This window comes from Chanodichthys erythropterus, chromosome 3 (genome assembly GCF_024489055.1).
Source record: "Chanodichthys erythropterus isolate Z2021 chromosome 3, ASM2448905v1, whole genome shotgun sequence".
NCBI lineage: Eukaryota > Metazoa > Chordata > Actinopteri > Cypriniformes > Xenocyprididae > Chanodichthys > Chanodichthys erythropterus.
Window position 1 is genome coordinate 45,004,364 of NC_090223.1, and position 19,208 is coordinate 45,023,571.

The 19,208-nt window shown below is 44.3% G+C and overlaps 1 protein-coding gene across 2 annotated transcripts in view; it reads right to left on the reverse strand.

Moving 5' to 3' along the window:
* The window catches only part of LOC137017809 (uncharacterized), a 50,870-nt gene that overhangs the window by 4,684 nt on the left and 26,978 nt on the right, over positions 1-19,208 (reverse strand). The window contains exon 1 of one of the 2 annotated variants that reach the window (XM_067382483.1): positions 4,241-4,606. The exons of the other annotated variant lie outside the window; for it this stretch is intronic. Within the exon in view, the coding sequence (XP_067238584.1) occupies positions 4,241-4,316 (76 nt within the window). The 5' untranslated portion in view covers positions 4,317-4,606. Of the gene's footprint in view, positions 1-4,240; positions 4,607-19,208 lie in introns of those variants that run through there. 2 annotated transcript variants of the gene reach the window in all.

Here is a 19,208-nt window from a genome sequence, read left to right on the forward strand (position 1 = left end):
TCTGAGGACCATGGAAAGGTCCCAGGTGGGAACAGTGAGAGGTCGTGGGGGGTTTAACCGCCTAGAACCTCTCAGGAAACAGCTGTTCCTGCCCACTGACTGGCCTGTAATGGGAGCGTGAAACGCTGCGATGGCTGCTACGTACACCTTGAGCGTTGAAGGGTCGGGCCCTTAACTAGACTCTCCTGGAGGAACGACAATATCGGAGATACGTAGCATTCAACAGGGTCTTCCTTACATGCCAGGCACCAGTCAATGAAGACCGACCACTTCTGGACATAGAGGCATCTTGTAGACGGGGCTCTCGCCTGAGAAATGGTGTTCAGCACGTCCCCGGGGAGGTTAAAAGGCTCCCATCGTGTGACCAAGGGTGCAGAGCCCAGATTTCTGACTGAGGGTGCCAGATCGCCCTGTTTGCCTGAGAGAGGAGGTCCACGGGGCTTTCGTGGAAAGCCTGAACATCTCCGAAGACCAGACTTGGCTCTTCCAGAGCGGGGCCACCAGGAGGACTCTACCAGGAGGACTCTGTGCTTGTCGTCAGAGTGATCGGGGGAAACGCATAAAGGAGGAGGCTGGGCCAGTTGTGGGCCAGCACATCTTCCTCCTTTGAAAAATAAATTGGGCAGTGAGAGTTGTCTTCTGAGGCGAAGAGGTCTACCTCTGCCATCCTGAAGATCTCCCAGATAGATTGTGAGAACTGTCCGGGGGTGGAGCATCCACTCGTCCGAGGATGTTGCTCCAGGATAGCATGTCTGCTCCCAGATTCGTTCTGCCTGGTATGTGCGTCGCTCTGAGCGACTGCAACCTTGGCAGTGCCCACTCCAGGAGGCGCTGCGCCAGAGGCGGCTGGATGAAAGGCCGCCTTGGCGATTTATGTAGGACATTACCATCATGCTGTCCGATTGGACTTAGACTTGGCGCCCTGTCAGGAAGGCCTGGAAGACGTGAAGGGCTCGAATCACTGCCAGCATCTCGAGGCAGTTGATGTAGAGATGGCTATCCCCATTAGACCACAAGCCGAAGGCTGGTCTGCCCTCGCAAAGAGCGCCCCAACCCGATTTGGCCTTGTTCCTGACTGCTGAATAACCAGAGCGTGCTCTGGCAAGTCGAAAACTGCCCCCGGGAACGTGATAAGTTGGCTGGGAAGTAATGAGCTCTTGGCAAAGTTGACCCTGAGTCCTAGGCACTCTAAGTGGCTGAGGAGCACGGATCTGTGATGTTTTAGCTCGGTTTGCGACTAGGCCAGAATGAGCCAGTCGTCGAGATAATTCAGAACCCGGATTCCCATCTGTCTCAGGGGGGAAAGCGCCATGTTCATGCACTCCATGAAAGTGCGGGGAGCTAGGGACAGCCCGAAGGGAAGGACTGTGTATTGGTAAGCCACGCCCTCGAATGCGATTCTCAAGAATCGCCTGTGGTGGGGGGCTATCTGAATGTGAAAGTAAGCATCTTTCAGATCCAGTGAGCAGAACCAGTCTCCGGGGCAAATCTGCACGAGGATCTGTTTCAGCGTTAACATCCTGAACTTCCGTCTCATGAGGGAGAGGTTCAGGAGTCCAAGGTCTAAGATGGGTCTGAGACCGCCATCTTTCTTGGGGACGAGAAAATAACGGCTGTAGAAATTTTTATAGCCCCCTTCCTTAGCAGAGACATCACTTTGGCTTGGAGGACATGAGTGTCGTCCATGTTTACCGTAGTAGGAAGTATCCCGCCATAGCGCGGGGGTCTGCGAGCGAACTAGTGAGTAGCCTTGATTTATTATCCCCAGAACCCACCTTGACACTCCGGGGATGGCCTGCGAGGAGGAAGAGGAAGTTTGCTCTTTCTTTGAGAAGGTAAAATATTTATTGTGTTCGCTATAACAACAGCGTTTTGCATGGGCGCAACAGCAGTGGGCCCAGGTAGCAGAACACACGTATCGTCTCCCATGCCCGGAACCGAACGGGGCGGCAGGGAGACTGAATGAAGGAGCTTTTGGGGTGGTCCGGCCTCACCTGGACATTGCCCCTTCTTCTTCTTTCCCGTTAAATCAGGAAAATTTGGGAGGCGTCTTGGGAGTTCTTCGACGGCCTCAGAGAGGACGCGGGAACTGGGCCGGCGTGAGCTCACACGACTCCGGGCACGGAGCTGCTCTACCCCACTGTCTCTTCCTAGCCGGCGCGCGGGAGGAAGAAGACGAGAGGGGGCGAGCGACGGGATCGCCTTCACTGAAGAAGGCGATCCGTGAGCACAGAGAGGCAAGACTCAGAACAAGCTGTGGCGCGGCATTTGCAACAACGCCACCACTGTAAGAACGGCGATTGAGGGGCTCTTATAGGCGCTGGAAGCTCTTTTTAGAGTGGCGTGAGCCGAGGGAAAGCTCTTTGAGGAAGCGGTGTTTAAACCGCGGGAAAAACGCTCTGTAAGCGGTGCCGGATGGCAGCAGCAGATGCACTGAGAGGCAGCTCGAGAGCGGCGCTCGAGGCGGCAGTCTGAGAGGGCGCCAGCGCTGTCGTCATCCGGTGATCCCAGCTCAATCCACTGCAGGTGCCTTTTTGACGGCAGCGAGAGCTTCTTCCAGGCGGCAAAGGCTTCAGCTCGGAGATTCAGCGAAGCGTTATTGAGAAAAGCGTTATTGAAAAAGGAGAACTTTCCCCCATATGCAGTATGAGTGGAGTATCGAAAGGGAACTAAAATTAAAATGTCAAGGGTCAGGAACCCAACTAAAGCAAGTGCTTACCTCCATAACAGTGACGTCAATCTTTCTTATTTTCAATAAAACATCAACACCTCATTAAGAAGTTTGAATGAAAGAAACAAAGTCAGAGTGGTTTATAATAAGTGAAGATGCAGAGATCTAGAGAGATCTGTGTTTAATGTTTCTGTTATCTGAGTTTTGTGAGGTCACCATTGTGCTGGAGAGTAGCGCCTGTGTTTCAGTCAGTGATAATCCAGAAACATTGATGTTCTGCTGCATGTTGCTTTATATAAAGACAGTAACTGTGTAGATACTGATGCAGTGATACAGCAGTTACATTAGCTCATACATGTGCTGTTGTCAGGTGAAAATTTGCTGTAAACTGTTGCTGACAGAACTGAGAAATCTCATTAAATAACTTTTTTTTTTCCTCAGAACATATTTGCTTATACCACCATGCATCTGTTATATTACGGTTTAGGAAGATTTTGGCATCCAAACATGAGTGACACTATTATGAGCAATATTATATAATTAAATGTAACAACATAAATACTGTTATCTTAAGAAATTATATATATATATATATATATATATATATATATATATATATATATATATAAAATAACTTTTTTTCTTTTCAGCTCTGTTTTCTTTTAATAAACTTGGCACTGCATGCTAAATATTATATGACAAATTTATAGCATGATAAATGTGAGGATATTGATCTAGAAGAAATGGGGCCATAAAGAACCTTTTCATCAGTGGTTCTTTGTAGAACCTTTAAAAAGAGTTCTTTGTAGTACCAGAAAAGGTTCTTTATGACACCAAGAAAAAAAAAATGGTTCTTTAAAGAACATTTTACAAAACGATTCTTTAGGGAACCAAAAAAGGTATGGCATCACTGTGAAATCCCCTTTTTGGTTCTTCCTGGCACCTTTTTTTAAAAGAGTGTATATATGTATATTAAAACAATTTAAATTTAAATCAAACTAATAGTAAAATATCCCTTTTATTGCACAAGGCTCTGTTTTTGGAATTAGCATTTCCGAAGATTTATAATAATTTTGGAACTTTACATGTAAACTGGAGCTGTAAAGCCAATAAACTACAACACTGTTTGGACTAAAGTTATCAAGCCAACTGTAAATTACTCAGAGTATTATTCCCTATAATGCACAAGGCTTGTGTTTCAGATTATTAATATTAATATGCATTAATGTATTAAAAATACCTGATTAATAATCTAAAAAACAAGCCTTAAGCATTATAGCCAGGGAATAATATTCTGATTCTAATACTCCAATATTTGCAGTTGGCTTGATAACGCAGAGTCAACAGACTTTCCTGAAAATGGTCTTATCCCTCAAAAAGCCTTTTAAATGGGTGCCAGAAAGTGAGGGCTGGCCAAAAGGTCCACACACCACTCACTTTGTAGTCACCCCGATGGAGTAAAACGGAAACGGTTCCTTACAAAAATAAGTAGCCTACACACGTTTTAGAATTAGACTGTGCTTTATTAGTAGCTTACTTCTGTTCTGTACAAATAAATGTAAAGCTTACCATAAGAAAATGCCTGGCAGAGCAGTGAAAGGACGATCTGACCCAGAAGAACTGTGGAAAACATTGTGTCCGTCATGTACAAAACACAATTACCTTCTCATGCATGTCAGTCTAATGGGATAAAGTGTTAAAATAACAAAAACCCATTTCCTTTGAAAAATAGCCTATGTGTTAGGCTTTCATATCTTCTGTAGCTATCTATCTGACATTCTGTTTCCTCGTTGCAAAGTAAACTCAGACAACACATAAAAGAAACCCTATACGCATGATAGTCTACAATAGATAATAGACTAACTTCTTAGAATCTGGTGACATGGCGGACTGAGCTTTCCTGAAAACGGAGTAGCTACTTTCGCTTTTCCTCGGGTGACTCACCAGAGTAGACTGTCGCCTCTTTTTGGTGCTCCGCCCGCATTTTGTAGGATTCAAGCGTGCCGCACCAATCGGGTAACTGCAAGCTTGGAGCAATGGACGTGCCGAGCAGTTTCTCATGGTCAAGAAAGCTGTCTGTTTCTCATAAAGGCGAGCCATTGCCTACTCTTAATCTCTATTGCCATATAAAGCAATAAATCTAACATAATACTATACTACCAAATACCATTCTTTTAACGTAAAAACAGCGTCAATGTTATTAAGAATATTACATTCGATTTTACTGTCGGTCTCTCAGTATATCAGTCATTAATAGATTGCTGAAACCCCCTCCATCCATTCTTCAGTTTTCTAACGAACTTAAAGGTTTTACTGCTTCTCTCAGTGCCCTTTCAAATGAAAAACTACAGTTGCCTGTTTCTTCAGTGAGCTAAGTGCCCTATATATATATATATATATATATATATATATATATATATATATATATATATATATATATATATATATATAGATTTTAATTTAAGTTTTCATTTTATTTTATTTATTCTTTTTTTGTTCTTCATTGCCCTTCATGATTGTATATTTGACTTCACTGTTATTGTAATATTGTAATCAATCATCAAAATGAATTATCAAAAACAAATTACATTAACAAATTAAATGATTATTTTAAGGATTAGCCGCACTAACTGTTCATAAGTTGGAAATTACTTGTTTTTACCAATGGATCGGTTACACATGAAAAATAGCCTACTTTATAAAATTGGAACTATTATTTACATTTTTTTTTTTTTTTTGTACCTTCACTAAAAGTGCATGCAAACAAAAAACACTTAACACTTTAACACTTTCCATTACATTAGTTTACATGAACTAATAAAGAACTGCACTTCTACACCATTTATTAATCTTTAATGTCAATTTCAACATTTACTAATACATTATTAAAATGACAATCAATGCACTGTGAACTAACATGAACAAACAATGAACAACTTTTTATTAACCAATACTAACATAGATTAATAAATACAAATGTATTGCTCATGGTTAGGTCATGTTAGTTAATACATTAACTAATGTTTAACTAATGAACCTTTTTGTAAAGTGTTTTGCTTGATAGAGACAAATATTGATAAAACATTCACCACAGAGTTATAAAATTAAAAAAATAGATGAGTAAGAACTGTTTAGTAACATTCTTATCCACTAAAACATTTATTCATTTTTCAATTTCAGTTGTCAAGGGCTTGGGCTCATTCATTCATTCATTCACTCATGCTGTAGTAGCAGTGCATAGAACAGAAACCATCAAACTCTTTGTCGGAATAGAACATGTCGTGGCAGATTTGATGTTTCTTTGTCCCTTCAGATCTGGTCTCGAAGAAAAACTCACAGAGTCTAAGTTTTCATCTGGTCTAGAAGAAAAACCCACAGAGTCGAAGTTACAGGTCTCAGAACTATTTAACTTTATTGTCAAGCAACAAAGTGAGGTGCCAGCTCCGCATCTCAGGCTCCCTTAGCTGGGGCACAGTTTTATACATTTTTCTTTTCTCTTAAAAACACACCAAATTAATATCATTGGCTTTTTCTTATCTCTTAAAATACACCAAAGTAATATCATTGGCTGGTAACATTCACCCTAAAAGTTATTTTCCATGATACCACACCTCCTTCCCATGTACTCCCCGACCTTTCTGCCATAGTAATTGTAGGTGTTTCTTATGTATGATAATTTTCTTAGTAAGGGTGACCAGCTTCCAGCTACTGTACATCTTTTGACTTCATTTCTCATGGGCCTTCTGCCAATTTGATGGTCAACCCTTTTCCCATTGGCCAAATGAAACATTGTATCAAAACAGTCAACACTCCCCAGAGGCAAGAAGCCTTCACGTGACACCCTTAATAATGGTCTTGTTCATTTCACAGCCACCTGTTGTCTGGTGGAAAATTACCAACAAAATATGCTCAAGTAAACTTGTTTGACCCTTACAGCTACTGTTACGTGCTGCGCGTGTTTTCGATGTTTTTTTTTTCCTGCCTCTGTTTTCTGTCCTCTGTGCTGTCTTGCTCTCAGGTCCACGCTGATTGGAGTAGGTGACTGTCACTCTTCATTACGGTGTCGTCTCTGCAGCCAATCAAGTGCCGCCCTGGAAGTTTAAAAGTCTCCCGGCGTGTCTTGTTCAGTAGTGCAGTGCAGTTTGTGTGTGTCTCAGGCGTTTTAGTTAGAGCCTGTTATACTCTGTATGTTTTGTTCCTTTTGGCGTGTGAATCCGACACTTGACTTTGTCTATGTTAGAATGTCGAGAGTTAAGAGTAACTGATTACCTTTTGGGGAAACAGTGAACAGGTAAGCAGGTCGCGCGACATACATATTGCCCGCAGTTATCAAGTGTTAGAAACACCAGGTAAGAGGTGAGCGCCCTTTCTTGTATTTTGGTTTTTATTTAAGGGTAGGTATAGTTGTGGCGTCGGGTGCGCCGAAGATCTCGGGTTTTCTTTTCACATTTTTCTTTGGTTAGTAAGTTAGAGGGTTTGAGAATTTAGTTTATGAATTGTTTTGTTTTATTCCTTTCTTTATTTTGGCGCCACCCTAGTTCCTTTTCCCCAGTAGTCAATTGTAAATTTCTTTATCCATTCTTCCATATAAATGCATTGTATTATAGCGCACTCACACTGATTAGTGGCTTCGGCTTGACGTACAAACATTAAACAAATTAATTGTACCCGCTTTTGTGTGCCTGGTCTTTTCTGCTGCCCGCTCCATTACAGCAAAGTTAAAAACTAAATGTTGCGCTCTACCCTAGACCTTTAAAAGTTCGTAACATTTAATGGGGGCTCGTCCGGGATAAATATCTCCCGTGATATTAAACATTGCTGGAGTGGGAAGTAGAATGGCCATGGCTCTTTTGTAATTTGTTTGAAGGGCGTGACTGGTTAACCGGGTTTGTTTCGGCGTGGCAATGGCCGATTTTGATTTGGATAACTTCGTTAGAACGCCGTCTGTTGAGCGGCTTAACAAGTGCCGAAAAGATGATTTGCTATGCATCGCTGCTCATTATAAAATTGCGGTTACGAAGCAACAGCTTAAGAGAGATATTAAGAGCATTATCGTACAGAGGTTGGTGGAACTGGGTGTTTTGGTTTTGCCTGCTGGAGCAGACGAAGATTCTCTCAGCACCGACGTTCACTCAAATGTGTCTGGTGATGAGGAGCAGGGTGGAACGGCTGAGGTGGAGGGGTCTGAGACCAAGGCTGTTCTGCCGCCCTTTGAACCTTTTTCTCCGATCTCTGTTGGGTCGGTAGGTGATGCCCAGCTGAAAGTTCGTTTGGCGCGTGTCCAAATGGAAGCGCAGGAACGGGCAGAGAGTCGTCGGGCTGAGATGAAGTTACGACTTGAAGTTCGCAAGTTAGAAATTGAGGCGGAAAAGCAGGTTAAACTGCGTGAACTGGAGCTGAACGCAGCTAAAATTTCACCTGCCCCAGTTGTTCCACCGGTGCAGGCTGCTGGCGCTCCGTCAGGGGCTGGGTTAGCAGTAACCACCTTTGACGTGAGTAAGCATATCTCTCTCGTACCGCAATTTCGAGAAGCAGAAGTCGACTCATATTTTGGTGTGTTTGAGCGTATCGCGTCCGCACTAAATTGGTCTAGGGAAGTGTGGCCTTTACTGTTGCAGTGCAAATTAACTGGTAAGGCACAGGAGATATGTGCAACTCTATCTTTAGAAGATAGTTTAAATTACGACATGATGAAAGCTGCAATCTTGCGCGCTTATGAGTTAGTACCAGAAGCTTATAGGCAACGGTTTAGAGGCCACAAAAAAAATTCCAGTCAATCGTTCGTTGAATTCGCCAGAGAGAAAGGTGTTTTATTTGACAAGTGGTGCGCGTCGAGTAAAGTTACAGATTTTAAGACGCTACGAGAACTTATTCTTTTAGAAGAATTTAAGAACTGTATTCCCGAACGTGTCGTTGTTTATTTAAATGAACAAAAGGTGACTTCTTTATCTCATGCGTCTGTCCTGGCAGATGAATTCGTGTTAACACATAAGAACGTATTTACCACCGTCCGTTCTGATAAACCCACGTCCGTTCCTTTGATTAACCAGTCACGACCGAAAGCAGGTGCTCCGAAGTCAAAAGAGGATCGAGAATGCTTTTATTGTCATAAGTCTGGTCATTTAATTGCTGACTGTTCTGTGCTGAAACGAAAGCAGCAGGGCTCTGCGACCAAGAGCGTTGGTTTTGTAAAGGCTGTTGATGTTGCAAATGTTGAGCGTGATGGTAGGCCAGATTCTAGTTATGAACCGTTCTTGACGGAAGGGTTAATTTCCATTACGGGTAAGTCTACAGAACAGGTAAGAATTAAAATGCTCCGCGACACTGGTACTACTCAATCCTTTGTGGTTGCCGGTGTACTGCCGTTCTCTGAGCAGACCTTTTGTGGCAGTAATGTGTTGGTACAGGGCATAGAGATGGGTCTCCTTAAAGTGCCGTTACATCAGGTGCATTTGCAGTCTGAGCCTACTGGGGAAAAGGAACTAGGGTGGCGCCAAAATAAAGAAAGGAATAAAACAAAACAATTCATAAACTAAATTCTCAAACCCTCTAACTTACTAACCAAAGAAAAATGTGAAAAGAAAACCCGAGATCTTCGGCGCACCCGACGCCACAACTATACCTACCCTTAAATAAAAACCAAAATACAAGAAAGGGCGCTCACCTCTTACCTGGTGTTTCTAACACTTGATAACTGCGGGCAATATGTATGTCGCGCGACCTGCTTACCTGTTCACTGTTTCCCCAAAAGGTAATCAGTTACTCTTAACAATCATGTGTAGTGCTACGCGTTTTCCTGAGGCGATTCCATTGAGAAAAATCACAGCTCCGGTAATCATTAAAGCGCTTGTGAAATTCTTTTCTACGTTTGGCTTACCGAAGGTCGTGCAAAGCGATCAAGGTACTAACTTTCTTTCTAAACTTTTTTCACAAGTTTTGACTACCTTGAATATTTCTCATAGAGTTGCAAGCGCCTATCACCCAGAGACTCAAGGGGCTCTCGAACGCTTCCATCAAACGTTGAAAGCGATGCTCAGGAAGTACTGCATGGATACAGGTAAGGATTGGGACGAGGGGGTACCGTTGGTTTTGTTTGCGGCTAGAGAGGCTGTGCAGGAAAGCCTTGGTTTTAGTCCCGCTGAGCTCGTGTTCGGACATACTGTCCGAGGTCCTTTAAAAATGCTCAAGGAAAATATTTTGTCTCTTGATTCCAGCCCAAAAACGAATGTTTTGGATTACGTTAGTAAATTCCGTGAGCGGTTGCATAAAGTTTGTTCTATGGCGAGAGATTCATTGACTGTTGCTCAGGAAAAGATGAAACGTCAGTTTGATCATAAATCGGTTCAGCGCTGTTTTCAAGAAGGGGATCAGGTGTTGGTGTTACTCCCTGTTGTTGGCTCTGCTTTATCTACACGTTTCTCAGGTCCTTACCAAGTGTCAAAGAAGTTGAGTGACACCGATTATGTGGTTTGTACTCCCGACAGAAAGAGAAAGTCTCGCGTGTGCCATGTGAACATGTTAAAAGCATATCACAGTAGGGAATCTCCCCAAACAGAAGTTTCTGCTGTTTCTGCTGTTTCTGATGTTCCAGCTCATGGTCCAGCTCCTGTAGCTATAGCCTGTGGTGGAGTGACTGCCGCTTGTGATGCTGATGCTGAGGATGATGGTATAGGGTCCCGTCATGCATATCAACAATGTGCTAGACTTAAGAATTCTGAGGTATTAAGCGAACTACCATCTCACTTAAAACATCTATCTGAAGAACAACGAAGTGATATTATGCATCTGATTAACGATTTCCCTTCTCTGTTTAATGACGTTCCTTCTCGCACTTCAGTTCTGCAGCATGATATTAATGTAGGTGATGCCACTCCGTTAAAGCAGCATGCGTACCGTGTGAATGCCACAAAGAGAGCTGTCATGCGAGATGAGGTTGAGTACTTATTGAGGCATGAACTTGCTAAGTTTAGTTGTAGTCCTTGGAGTTCACCATGCCTATTAGTCCCGAAGAGTGATGGCACCGCTCGATTCTGTACTGACTATCGGAAGGTAAATGCAGTTACCATTCCAGACTGTTTTCCCCTGCCGCGCATGGAAGATTGCGTGGATAATCTTGGTTCTGCTCGTTATGTCAGTAAATTAGATCTATTAAAGGGATACTGGCAAGTGCCCCTTACCTCTCGTGCTTCTGATATCTCAGCTTTTGTGACTCCTGACAGTTTCTTACAATATTCTGTTATGGCTTTCGGGATGCGCAACGCTCCTGCTACTTTTCAACGACTCATCAATATCGTGCTTTCCGGGGTGCCAAATTGTAATGCTTATTTGGACGATCTAGTGGTGTATTCTACTGACTGGTCAGAACATGTATCACTGTTACGGACTGTATTTGAGCGTCTTGCTAAAGCTTCTCTGACCTTGAATTTGGCCAAGTGTGAGTTTGCTCAAGCAACCATTACTTATCTTGGTAAAAAAGTCGGTCAAGGTCAAGTGCGCCCGTTAGAAGCGAAAGTAACAGCCATAGCTGAATTTCCAACTCCAGCTACTCGACGGGAACTCCGCAGGTTCTTAGGAATGGCTGGCTATTATCGCAGTTTCTGTAAGAACTTTTCCATCATTGCACAACCTTTAACGTCGCTCCTTAGTCCATCTTGTCAGTTTCGGTGGTCTGACGAATGTCAGCATGCGTTTACGTCGATTAAATCTCTTTTGTGTAGCGCTCCTGTTTTGATGGCTCCTAACCTTGATTCTGAGTTTAAATTGGAGGTGGATGCCAGCGCGGTTGGTGCCGGAGCCGTGCTGTTGCAGGAGGATGCGGATGGAATTGATCATCCCGTCTGCTACTTCTCGCGTAAGTTTAACAAACATCAAATTAATTATTCGTATTGAGAAAGAGACGTTGGCACTGCTTATGGCCCTTCAATATTTCGACGTGTATGTTGGGTCTAACTGTCCAGTTACTGTATTTACGGATCATAACCCTCTAGTGTTTTTGTCGCGTATGTACAATCAGAATCAACGCTTAATGCGTTGGTCCCTAATTGTACAGAGTTACAATTTGGTCATAAAGCACAAGAGAGGTGCGGAGAACGTGTTGGCTGATGCCCTCTCTAGGGTGTAATTGTGCTACCTGTTTATTGCTGAAATAACAAATATATGCAATTTCATATAGTTTGTTCTTGTGGGCAGGAGTGTTACGTGCTGCGCGTGTTTTCGATGTTTTTTTTTTCCTGCCTCTGTTTTCTGTCCTCTGTGCTGTCTTGCTCTCAGGTCCACGCTGATTGGAGTAGGTGACTGTCACTCTTCATTACGGTGTCGTCTCTGCAGCCAATCAAGTGCCGCCCTGGAAGTTTAAAAGTCTCCCGGCGTGTCTTGTTCAGTAGTGCAGTGCAGTTTGTGTGTGTCTCAGGCGTTTTAGTTAGAGCCTGTTATACTCTGTATGTTTTGTTCCTTTTGGCGTGTGAATCCGACACTTGACTTTGTCTATGTTAGAATGTCGAGAGTTAAGAGTAACTGATTACCTTTTGGGGAAACAGTGAACAGGTAAGCAGGTCGCGCGACATACATATTGCCCGCAGTTATCAAGTGTTAGAAACACCAGGTAAGAGGTGAGCGCCCTTTCTTGTATTTTGGTTTTTATTTAAGGGTAGGTATAGTTGTGGCGTCGGGTGCGCCGAAGATCTCGGGTTTTCTTTTCACATTTTTCTTTGGTTAGTAAGTTAGAGGGTTTGAGAATTTAGTTTATGAATTGTTTTGTTTTATTCCTTTCTTTATTTTGGCGCCACCCTAGTTCCTTTTCCCCAGTAGTCAATTGTAAATTTCTTTATCCATTCTTCCATATAAATGCATTGTATTATAGCGCACTCACACTGATTAGTGGCTTCGGCTTGACGTACAAACATTAAACAAATTAATTGTACCCGCTTTTGTGTGCCTGGTCTTTTCTGCTGCCCGCTCCATTACAGCAAAGTTAAAAACTAAATGTTGCGCTCTACCCTAGACCTTTAAAAGTTCGTAACAGCTACAAAGGCCAAGAGGGCCTCACAACACTTCTAGCTTTTATAGCAAGCAAACAAATTCTACAATTGTTTTCTATTGGATGGATAAAATACTCCATCAAACGCTGTGAAGAACCCTTTCTTTCCATGGCCACATGCAGTACCCAGTATCTGTATTCTTCCTCATATCTGGACTGACAGACTTTCCATCTACTTCTTATAATAGTAATTAAAATAGTTCTAACATTGTAAATGACAATTAGTAATATTATATGAAATTATAATTACAGATTACACATTCAGCCCAAAATATTCACATGTGCATTAAAAGCCAAATTCTTAATAAATAAATTTAAAAAAGTAAAATGTATGCATATTTGGCAATGTTGTGTAAAAAACATTTGTACATCTGATCATGTTACAGATCCCTTGTTCCCCTGGACTCCGTTTCCCATCATCCTCCTGTTTCGTCACCTGCACTCACTTCCCTCGTCATCTCCCCATCATCACTCATCACCTGCACCTGGACTCTATTGTCAGCACTCCCTTTATATTGCACTCACTCCATTCACTCCTCGTCCGTTCTCTGTTGTGTTTAGTGTATGTTTGGTGTTCCTGCCCTTGTTTACATTAAAGTCTCATATGATTGTGGAAATCCGTGATCTGCCTCGTCTCTGCACCAGCATCCTTAACAGAAGAACGGACCAAAAGACCTTGGATTTCCACTAAACTATGGAGAATTACCTCTGCTCCCCGGCTCCCGCTCCTCCTACGCCTCCCATTCATCTGTCTACCGGCGATCGTCTCCTCGGGCTCTTGCAGGTGGGTCTTTCGCTGGAGAGGTATGTGGAGGAGTTCGTTGAGCTTGCCTTTTTGTCTGACTGGCCTGAAGCATGTTTGATCGCCCTGTTTCTGGATGGTCTGGACGACAACACTATCCGTTTAGATGAACCTGATTATCGTTTCTCCTTAAGTGAAACTATCAATTTAATTTTGTGTTTAAATGGCTCCAAATTCTTCGTGGAAAAGGTTCAGGATGAGTGTTTGTCTCCAGTCCATCCAGAAACACGGTTGGCCGGGCCAGTCAGTCAGTCTCCGTCTTCCTCCGCATACCCCTCCAGTGAATGTTTCCCCTGTGTCCTGCCGGGCCCACAAATCTCTGCTGGGTCCGGTAAACCTAAGAGGAAGAAGGGCGAGCGCTCTCCAGTCTCCTGCGGCCTGGCTTATTGATTTTTGGACCGAGCCAAGTTCTCCAGTCTCCGCCGAGTCAAGTGCTCCAGCCGCCGCCGCCGAGCCCGCTCCTATTATGAACTGTGTTACTGAACTCTCCAGCCCAAAGACTATTTTCCCTCCCTACCTCCCTCTCCCTCCTCCTCCCATTTGTATCTACACTGAACCTCCACCTCAAGCCCCCTCGCCCAGATCTCCACCTCGGACCTCTGGGCGATTACCTTCACCCCGGCTCCAACCTCCCTCTACTCCACCGTTGCCCATCAGTCCTCCAGTATCCCCAGCCTCCGTCCTGCCTCCACTCACACCTTGGTCACTCGTTAGCCTGCCCTCCCCTCTGGACTGCACTCCTCCATCTCCGCTCCGTCCCTCCGTCCCTCGGTTTCTGTTGGCCTCCTCACTCCCCCCGGTGTTCGTTTTGTTGTCTGTCGCCTGCCTCCTACTGCGGCCTTCTGGAGCCCCGGCTGCGCTTCGGTCGGCGGAGCCTTGGGTTTTGCCAACTCCTGTCGGTCCTTCACCGCCGCCTGGGCTCTACGGCTCTAAGCCTTCAGCCCCTGACCCGCCATGGCCGCCTTCGGCCCCGGACCCGCCATGGCCGCCTTCGGCCCCGGACCCGCCATGGCCGCCTTCGGCCCCGGACCCGCCATGGCCGCCTTCGGCCCCGGACCCGCCATGGCCGCCTTCGGCCCCGGACCCGCCATGGCCGCCTTCGGCCCCTGACCCGCCTTCGGCCCCTGAGGGGGAGGTACTGTTACAGATCCCTTGTTCCCCTGGACTCCGTTTCCCATCCTCCTGTTTCGTCATCCCCAAGACACTATTGATTTGATTGTTTGATTTCATTTCTTTTAAATTATTTAAGGGTTAGTTGTTGCAGTCCTATAAATAATTTTTTTCATTATCACCATGATTTACACTGTCCTTTTTTTTATATATATATATATATATATTTTAACATAACGTGTTTATTTTTTAAATGGTTTTAACCTATTATATTTGCCAAATGACGAGACTTAATTTATATAAGAATTAAATTTTACCCTGAGCCTTCAAGTAGGAGTGTTTCAAAAAGCAACTATTACTACAATGTCAAAAATGCAATTGTGCTTTTATGCTTTTAAATGACTGCATATCTTTTAATACACATCAAACATCATCATTCGCATAAAAATCGGACGACAAAAAAAAAGGGAAAAAAATGAAAATACTTAATGGTTTAGTACAGAACCACCATACAGCAGCAGCTGAGAACATTTGAACAAGAACTGTTCAACTGGAACTTCTGAACATGAACTATTCATGTAAAAGACCTGTACACTTAAGTGTATCTGCCATCATCATCACTTTTGAACACTATCACTTGGGAATAAGGTCTTTAGTGTTCCCTAACTTGCTATGCAGCAGTAACCAGACTATGCCTTAGAATATGCTTTATTCAGGGCTGGAGGACCTCGTATCAAAGAGAATCCCGCCAGCAAAAAGAATACAACAGTTTATATAGGATAGGAGCATGGAAAAGCATTCTACAATATGATTGGTTCTTCATATGTCAAACCCTTCTGTTACTAGGTAAAGCAAGATCTCCCCAAATCATGTTTTTATTGGTTTGTTGGTTACTCAACATCATAGGGCTATTATATTTAAATGGCTGTCTAGCCGGCCCTAAGTTTCATTTCCCCTTTTCTTATATTTGTATATAAGTTGGCCAACACCAGTGGTCGTTTCACCAATGAGAAATGTTCGGCACACCCATTACTCCAAACTGCAGTTACCCCTGTCTCCACAAATCCTGAAAAGTGAAGTCTCAATTGCCCCCAGGTTGGTCCCAAACCCTGCCCTCTGCATGTAATCTTATGTACATGTGACAAACTAAACAATAAAATAACACTTCAAATATTTTGTTCCAAAGATGGTTTCTGTCATTTTTTGTAGTTTGGGGCTACTGAACCTTAAATATTTTTATTTATTGGTTTAAAGAGAAGTAAAATGGGCATTATTCATTAAATTATTTATATCATTGTAGTATTGGATGAGTGGCTGTGAAGGCTGCCTAAAATGGTGTTTAATCATTATCAACATATATTTTTAATAAAAATAACTCTCTAAATGAGTTCCAAATGATAAGCCCAAGACAGCAACTTTGTATCGGCCCAAATCCGGCCCACATCTGCCATGAGTGGTATGGTGATCTAGGCTATGTGGCACTTGGACGAACCGCTTCTGTTTGCCAGATCTGAGCCACAAGCAGAATCACTGAAGGAAAAAAGAGAACAGAAAAATGAGACAAACAGAAACACAAGAGCTACAACTGACTTCAGCCACAGCCTTAGATGGAATCAACTGAAGATAAAGAAGACATTAATGGCCTTGTTTATAAAGTGTGCTTACGCACAGATATACAGTGTGTGTACGCTTAAATCCACTCCAACGCTCATATTTATAAAAACGGCCAGCAGAGGATGATTACACAACTCCACAAACAGCATTACAGCTTCACACATTACTAACCAGACTGACTTCATTTCTGTCATTAATTTACAGAAGTTTAATGCTCATGTTTGTTTCATTTCACCATCAGTCACCATAATGGTGAACAGTGTTTCCATTAGTTGGGCTCTTAACTTATAATACGTTTCTCTTACAATATATTACTGATATAATAATCATTGGGAAATAACATAAATTATTTGAAGTGCCATAATTGTGTTTTGCTCTTAGTACATTTAAATTACGAACCCTGTTTTACTGAAACATGAGATCACAATATTGCAGAAACCAGTTAGAAAATTTAAAATAAAAAACATAAGCTGAAAACTACAATGACAAACACAGATATGAGCAATCAGCATATGAATCGCAATGATGGTGACAAAATATTCAGACAATCAGATCAACTCTGGACATCACAAAATAAAAGACAGCTAATAAAAGACAGATCAAAAACCACAGCAAAAAATAAAATTATTAGGACAATTCAGCTGCATAATTTATTCATGCTGTGATGCATGCTGGGAGTTTTGTACTATTTTTCCCAGCATGCATAGCGGCATGATACTTTTGATTGTCATCATTGTTGAGATTCATGTGCCGATTCTTGATGTCTTTGTGTGTCTGCTTTTACATATTGATTTCATTCAAATGGATTTCTGCAATACAACATGATCTCATGTTATAGTAACAGAATTTTTAATGTAAATGTGTCATACTACAAAAAATGGTTTTAGTGTATTTGTCTTGTTTCTAGTCTAAAGATGTTTTCAGATATTCAGGTTGTCTTTTATTCATTATTATATTTATTTTAATTTAAAAGCAAAGTTTAATACTGTCAATTAATACAATAATTATGAATATGTCATATGAATTATACATAATTATAATTTATTTAATATAAATATAATAAATAATTAACAGCAAAAGATGAGCAATTTTGTTTCTAAAAAGTTTTAACTATAAACTGATTTAATTTGGAGCGAGAGATACAGGGGGAGTGGCTTTATTGCATCAGATACATGTCACTTTATGTCACGGTGCACACAAGAACAAGATGGTAAGATCCAAGTGCAGCGATGTTTATTATGGGAAACTCCAAGCATGTAATCCAGAACACAGGTAAAGGTAAAGCTCCACAAAAACAGTCCAATACAAAAAGGCCAGAGAAACAAAGTGCACGTAACAAAATACAACAAACCACACTGAGGACAGAAACAACTGAGATAAAATAGACAGACACTGATTACAAAATAAGTGACAGCTGGGTGTGATGATGTAATAATTGGATAATGAGTCCGGCAGTGTGTTATGGGTAGTGTAGTCAATAGAGTGAAAACAGTCCAGGATGGAGTGCCCTCAAGTGGCTAATTCGGGCACTCTCACTGACGGTCGTGACATTACCCCCCCTCAAAGGAGCGGCTACCAGACGCTCCACCAGACAAAACAAAAACGAAAAACACAAAAACTCAGGAGGGAGGTGGACAGGAGGAGGATCAGGGGGAGGGATGGTGGGCCAGGACCAGAGTCTCCAACAGAAGGCCAGGGGGGAGCCGGGGGAACAGTCCATGGAGACTCTAGTGGGGTCAGGGTTCTGGCAAGTTGCCAAGGCGGTGCTGGAGGAACTGACCAAGCGGGTGTCAACAGACCTGGGGTCCTGGCCGACAGCCAGGGTGGCGCTGGGGGAACCGACCAGGCTGGTTCCAGTGGTTCTGGAGTCCTGGCTGAGTGCCAGGGTGGCGCTGGAGGAACTGACCAGGCTGGTTCCAGAGGGTCTGGAATCCTGGCTGATTGCCAGGGTGGTGCCGGAGGAACTGACCAGGCTGGTTCCAACGGTTCAGACGGCCTGGGCAGTGGCGGCAGAGCAGAAAGCTTGGATGATGGCGGCAGGACAGAAGATCTGGACGGTGGCGGCAGGGCAGAAGGCTTGGACGGCGGCAAGGCAGTAGGCTTGGACGGCGGTGACAGGGCTGGCCAAGGGTGCTTCGTGGCCGTATCAGGGAGAACGAGCAGCTCGGTGACGGCCTCCGTGGCCGTATCAGGGAGAGCGGCCAGCTCGGTGACGGCCTCCGTGGCCGTATCAGGGAGAGCGGAGGACTCAGGGACGGCAGCGGGCTCAGACTGGAACTGCTCTGGGACGGCAACGTGTTCAGACTGGAGTTGCTCTGGGACGGCCGCGTGCTCAGGCTGGGGCTGCTCTGGGACGGCCGCGTGCTCAGGCTGGGGCTGCTCTGGGACGGCAGCGTGCTCAGGCTGGGGCTGCTCTGGGACGGCAGCGTGCTCAGGCTGGGGCTGCTCTGGGACGGCAGCGTGCTCAGGCTGGGGCTGCTCCGGGACGGCAGCGTGCTCAGGCTGGGGCTGCTCCGGGGCGGCAGCGTGCTCAGGCTGGGGCTGCTCCGGGACGGCAGCGGGCTCAGGCTGGGGCTGCTCCGGGACGGCAGCGTGCTCAGGCTGGGGCTGCTCCGGGACGGCAGCGTGCTCAGGCTGGGGCTGCTCCGGGACGGCAGCGTGCTCAGGCTGGGGCTGCTCCGGGACGGCAGCGGGCTCGGGCTGCTCTTGCGAAGGCGGCAGGGCAAGGCGCTTGGAGAACCCACGATCAACCACTAGAGTGGTCTCCAGGCCTTGTAGGATGGAGGAAGCCCTTTTCCTCCTTCTCCTCCACTTATGAGGGTGAGGCGGTGGCTTACCCAAAATGGCCTCACTGGCTGGAGCGGACTTACTGACTGGAGCAGGCTCTGGATTGGACTCACTGACTGGAGCGGACTCACTGACTGGAGCGGGCTCTGGAGTGGATTCACTGACTGGAGAGAGCTCTGGAGAGGACT